The sequence below is a fragment of the Musca domestica genome, unplaced genomic scaffold (assembly GCF_030504385.1).
Source record: "Musca domestica strain aabys unplaced genomic scaffold, Musca_domestica.polishedcontigs.V.1.1 17, whole genome shotgun sequence".
Lineage (NCBI taxonomy): Eukaryota > Metazoa > Arthropoda > Insecta > Diptera > Muscidae > Musca > Musca domestica.
Genome location: NW_026712230.1, coordinates 3,668,997 through 3,675,257, shown reverse-complemented (window position 1 = coordinate 3,675,257; position 6,261 = coordinate 3,668,997). Strand labels below are relative to the sequence as shown.

Here is a 6,261-nt window from a genome sequence, read left to right as displayed (position 1 = left end):
TCTTAGAATTTTACGCTGATCAAGAATATATATACTTTGTTGGGTCTGACATGAGTATTTCGAGGAGTTACAAAGGAATGACAAAATTAATATACCCTCCATAGTATGGTGGAGGGTATAAAAAGCGTTGAAGAGAGGGGAACTTTCCCCCTCTATTGAGGTTAATTTGCGATGCACTCTTTCAATACGTCGAAACACGTGTCTTCTTTTTATACCCTTCACCAAACATATTGAAATAATAATTTTGGCCTGAAAAAGTATATATATTCCTGTTCATCGTAAATTTCTAAGACGATTTAAGCAATCCGTCCGTCTGTTGTAATCACGGTAGAGTCAAAACGAATTAGGATAGGAAGCTAACATGTTGCACCTATTAGTCTTTTGTCTGCAGCCAGGTCAAGTTCGAAGATAGGCTATATCGGTCCATAATATCGTGTAGCCCACATACAACGATACCCCCGATATTCGGCATTTTGATTATTTTAGGGACATTTTTTCCGGAATAGTTTAAAATTTCGTACTTGAAGCTCATAATGGTTACTTCATATAGCCCACATATAATGGCACATCTCTTCAGTCGGTATTTGATGATAATAGCGACATTTTTTACCGGAATTGTTTCAAATTTCGTATCTAAAGTTTCTTTGAGCTGTATTTTATGACGGAATTTTTTGGAAATTTTTCAAATTCTTTGAAAATGGTTAGCTCCACTTTTATAATCTGTTGATTTCCCCCGTAATTATTTTTGTGTTGCACAGTTTTTGTGTTGGTACTTTGATGATGTTCAATTGAAGCAGTACATTTTACGTCTTAACAATGTCTTCTGCAAGGCTTCTTGGAAGTGGGTAAAGAATCATTCGTTGAAATATTTAACAAGTAAAAAAGCTGTAAGTTCGGACGGGATGAACATTGAAATTTTGAATGTGGCAATTTTGAAAAAAACCGTTAAAAATTCTGTTGAAATCTTAAAAATATCCAATGTAGCCGTCATATTAGGGTCTAAACGACGACGTGGACCCACATAGGCAATTTTTGTCATAAGCCATTAAAATATTCAAATGCGAAACTTGAAAAACAAAATTCGGTGCATAATGTAGCTAAAATCATTAATATAGGGAGGTACTCTTACATGGGGGCTATACCATAATGTGGACCTGCACAGACAATTTTCTGCCTTAGGCTGCATTACGAACTTCAAATACCAAATTTAAAACAATCCTGATGAATAATGTCGCTAAAATCATTAAAATACGGAATATAGGAAGCTACCGTTATGTGGAGACTATACGAAGACGTGGACCTTCGCAGACTATCTTCTGTCATAGACTATAGTATCCATTATGAACTTCAAATACCAAATTTGAAACAATTCCGGTGAATAATGTAGCCAAAACCATCAAAATACCGAATATTGGGAGGTACCGTTATGTGTGGGCTATATGAAGACGTAGACCTACACAGATAATTTTCTGTCTTAGGCTGTAGTAACATTTACGAGCTTTAAATACCAAATTTGAAAAAATTCTGGTGAATAATGTACCTAAAACCATCAAAATATCGGGAGGGTTATATGGGGGCTATACTAAGACGTGGACCTGCACAAACAATTTTCTGTCTTATCGAACTTCAAATACCAAATTTGAAACAATTGCGATTAATAATGTCGCTAAAATCATCAAAATTCCGAAAATATGGAGTTTCCGTTATATGGGGACTATACCAAAACGTGGGCCTATATGGCCCATTTTTAATACTAAAAGTCAATCTACTTAATTCCGTTCGGAAGCTAGAGTGATTTCCACAGACGGACATACGGATAAAAGGACAGACGGACGAACTTCGCTAAATCGACATAGAATTTCATGCTGATGAAGAACATATATACTTTGTGGGGTCTAAAACGTATATTTCGAGGTGTTACAAACGGAATGTCAAACTTAATATACCCTCCATACTATGGTGGAGGGTATAAAAAAGTTGATGCTACAGAAAAGCGATTCCTATAAAATCAATTTTTCGACATAAATACGTAACTTTTTGTTGTAATTTTTCATGCCATCATCCACACCAACTATGCCTGATGAGCCGCCTCAACAACGGCGAAACGCTTCGCATAGTGGTGAGTGTGTGATAGTGTCTATCAGGCTTTACTTTTCACTGAAAATTTCAGATCGAAAGAGAAACAAAACACAATTTTATTTTGTTGGGTGTTATGAATTCGTGCTTCAGGGAAATGCAAAATTTAAGATTGTCAAAATAAATAGTGGAAGTATTATATGTTAGAATTTTTCACATCTCTATCGCAACAATCCGTTAAAGCCCAAAAAGGCCTTGATGTTCCTATTTTATTGAAATTGTGCAAATTTATTGTTTTTGGAAAAGAAAAAGTAGAACAATAAACAAATTAACACGGAATTCTAATGACTTTGCAAGGTCTTCAATAAATATGATATAACGGTAATGCTGTTAAGTTGAATGAGGAATTATCAGTCATACTATTTAATACATACATATGTTGCCCATTCATGTTTGAGTACCAAATTTTAAAATGAAAATGGAAATTCTCTTGAAATCAATGTCACATCAACTTTTTCTAAATAAACATCCCGTCTTCATCCGAACCAGCGAACTGAAATCATTTCAAATTTGATGCCAAGCTATTAAAAAAAGACATTTTCATTTCGAAAACACTTGTTTTCATCAGAATCAGCTGTATCATCATCACGTTATTTTCTACATTCACACACACACACACACCCATCTCTGGCATTGTCCCCTGCATCTTCCACATGTCAAGACGTATTGGAATCATGCCAATTGGGATGGTAATGGGTGGGTTGGCTGCAGACAAATGTAGATATTTTCTATTTTATGAAAATGCAATGACGATTTGCCATCTGAGAACGTGAACGTTGTCCCATATGGCGTTGTATCTACGGACAGAGGGAGATACGTTTCAATGGTCAGGAACATCGCGCAATCAGTCTGTTTACTTTTGACGTCAACATAAAATGATGTATGAACATGTTGTTCCTACGTATTTTTTTTGAAGAGATGATGATGCTCTTCTCACATAATCTATATGTTGGGATGGGCGTACAAGTTCAGTTGTGTATCCCAATTGCTACGTAGAAATTTAATTGTCTCCCATTTTTAAAACGGAGGAATCGGTGTTCTAGAACAAGTGAGTGGTGGCAGGGACATTGCTAATTTGTCGATAATTGGTATTAGAGGCAAAACAAATGTGTATTACAGTGGAAACTTGGCAATGAGTTCATGAACTTATTTTACTGACATATCAACAATCTATTATAGACAATTAATAAAATATTTTATTTTTTAGTTTTTCATCTCTACCACAAATAAATAAAAATTATTATTTTTATATCCTACACCACTATGTGGATCGTGATATTGTGTCTTTGTACATTTGTTTGTAACACTTTAAAAGAAAAAGAGATCTATAGTTTATTTCGGGGATCAACATAAAACCAAAACAAATAACATTATTTTCCTATTGAGGCAACACTATGCACAGTTCATTTGTTTGGCCATATATATTATCTTTCGATTTCAAGTTTATTTTATACCAAACCTAGGAGCAATTTTATGAAGTTTTGCAACCATTTTCATCTCTAAGCTGTTATTTCCGGCAGCTGTTAAAATTATTCCAGTGACAGCTCATTATATTGTTTGCAAGCGTGCAAGAGCATTTTGGTGAGAATTTTCCAGAAAAGAAATGATTCGTGATGGAATTCAAGCGTGGTAATGTGATCTCTTTTTATTTGGTTAGAAACCACAAGTGGATATCGTTAGAACACTCCAGCATTTAAATGTGAATAAATCTCTTGTGTATGGTACCATCGCTCGTTACCGTGATACTAGCTGCGTAGCCCAACTTCAAGGAAGTGGACGGCAGAAAACAGCAACATAAGCTCGAGTAAAGCCATTGAAATTACCAAAAGTACAAGCATTTACACCGCTACAGAAAGAAAATAGACTCAAAAGAGCTAAAGAGTTGCTTCGCTTGGCCGAAAGTGGTGAACTGTCGAATTTGGTTTTCTCCAATAAAAAAACATTCGTTGCCCAGCAGTTTGTAAACAAACAAAATGATCGTGGTTACTTGCCAAAGAGGTCAGCTGAAATTGTGCACCTTCGGTTGGCCACCAGAACTCAAGCGCCGGCCATGGTGATGGTGTGGGCCGCCATAACAGTCGATGGTCGCTCTCCGCTCGTATTAATCGGCCGTGGCATCAGAATAAATGCCGAATATTATCGAGAAAATATTCTGGAGGGTGTATTAAAGCCTTGGGCACGCAAACATTTTGGCCGCAGACCTTGGACATTCCAACAGGACTCAGCATCATCACACTCAGCATGCGTCACCCAAGAATGGTTACAACATTAGGTTCCTCGCTTCATTTCCAGCGCACAATGGCCACCAAAATCTCTGGATACCAAACCATTGGACTATTGTGTCTGGAGTATTTTAGAAAGCAAGGCTGGCACTAAAAAATACCAAAGTGTCGAATGTGCCAAAATGCCGCAGAGCAACATTTGGGGAGCGTGTGACGGTTCCATTGGCCATTTAAAGCCCATAATTCGAGCCAAAGGTGACCAATTCGAACAAATCTAAACTTATTCTAAAATTTGATGCTATTTCTGACATTTTTTGCTTTCATTCAATAAAATTTAAAAAAAATGTAAATATTATGGCGTTTGTCTTTTTTGACAGTTTTTTAATCACACCCTGTATATGCCAAAAAAAAACAAATTATTTTACAAAATATCAATTTTCTTTGGACGCTTCCTGTTACTGTTCGAGATGCTACACCATCTAAAGACTCATCAGCCCCTGTTCGCATTATCTGAGACATTGTCTTCAACGCACTATGGGCTGCGAATATATAAAAATATGTCCCATTCTTGTCTAATAACACGTACGGATTTCGAACCATAACTGAGTTTTATTTCCTTATATTCATTGGTTTTATACAGGTACATGACGTTTCCGTCATTTATATCATTTTGAAAGCCAAAGCCCGTGCATAGAAGTGACTCAACTTTAATCAAATGAAGGGATATTAAATACATTTCATTTGATCGTAATAAACAGATTATGTAAATTGTTGCTTTTAACAAAAATTCATATTTAACTATCGAACAGCAGAATTGGGAGGAAATATGAAAATCTTCATTAGTCGCGCATATTAGCTCAGCTCAGCTGGTAGCTACGCTCGAAAACAATGACTCTACTGAAATTGTGGCAATTTTTGGCATTTGGAATTCTCGCAGCTAACTTTGCTATGGTAAGTGACATTTTCGAATAAATTCCAAAATAAACTAAAAATTCTATTTGTTTAAGGCTGCCTTTAGGTTAACCAATTTACGCTGCACATCTAAAAATGAAAGTTTGGGCATTTTTAAAATATGTTCCCTGAAAGCTGTCAAACGGGATGTTGTCGAAATCAATGTTGATTTTGAGCTGCGCAGGAAACCAGTAAAGGAAGCAGATGTGAGGATTAACTTTTCCTTTTGTGAATATGTTTCCAAACTTTTTTTAAATTCTAGTTCTTGCTTCGCTTCAAGAAACGTGGTGAACTTGGCAGAAAAGCTCTCTATAATTACAATATTGACTTCTGCGAATTTCTTGGTAGTAATAGGCGAAAGCCCTTGGCAAACTTGTTCTACAATATTTTCGAGCTGCAAACTTGTTCTAATTTGAATCACACCTGTCCTTATAATGTAAATATAGTTGTTGAGTTCCAAAAATGAGTGTCGCAATGACGTCTCCTTATGTTACTTTTAATATTTCAGCACAATATACTCATTAAAGGGTGTCGCATAAATTCCGGATTGTTACAGGCCCTACCCATACCTTCCGGCGAATATTCAATTTGGACAAGCTGGATAATTTTTGGTCGACCAACTGCTGAGGTAGAAGTTCTATTAAAGTTTGAATGAAGTTTAAATCAATAAAAGATTTGGTAAATAAATTAGAAATTGGTTTGATGCGTTTTTGATGACATTTGGCCATGACTAACTGACAACAGAGGATAAACCGATGTTGGAAGGACGTCACCAAGATAGTTAAAGAAGTGAGTGAAAGAATTTCAAAGGGCTGTACCATCTTAGAACTGACCTCGGATTAATTCCCATTAGGGTGAAATTGTAACGAGTTTTCTCGGACGGACCAATATTTAAGTACCCTCCACCAATTGAAAGGAATTTGAAAATTTCAAAAAATTTCCTTCGGAAAAT

General features: G+C 36.0%; 1 protein-coding gene across 1 annotated transcript; it reads left to right on the top strand.

Moving 5' to 3' along the window:
• The first annotated feature begins 5,246 nt into the window (after positions 1–5,246).
• On the top strand, positions 5,247–5,964 carry LOC101897762 (uncharacterized). Its single transcript, XM_020037941.2, has 4 exons — positions 5,247–5,309; positions 5,351–5,515; positions 5,572–5,745; positions 5,818–5,964. Exons 1-4 carry the CDS (start codon positions 5,247–5,249, stop codon positions 5,962–5,964), a joined length of 549 nt encoding a protein of 182 aa, XP_019893500.2.
• The last annotated feature ends 297 nt before the right edge of the window (positions 5,965–6,261 follow it).

What these genes read in the sequence shown, in the direction of transcription:
- LOC101897762 (XM_020037941.2), top strand. Translation starts at nt 5,247, where the DNA reads ATGACTCTACTGAAATTGTGGCAATTTTTGGCATTTGGAATTCTCGCA. An exon ending in TCGCAGCTAACTTTGCTATG is followed by an intron (nt 5,310 to 5,350) that starts GTAAGTGACATT and finishes ATAAACTAAAAA; the next exon opens with TTCTATTTGTTTAAGGCTGC. An exon ending in AACCAGTAAAGGAAGCAGAT is followed by an intron (nt 5,516 to 5,571) that starts GTGAGGATTAAC and finishes TTTAAATTCTAG; the next exon opens with TTCTTGCTTCGCTTCAAGAA.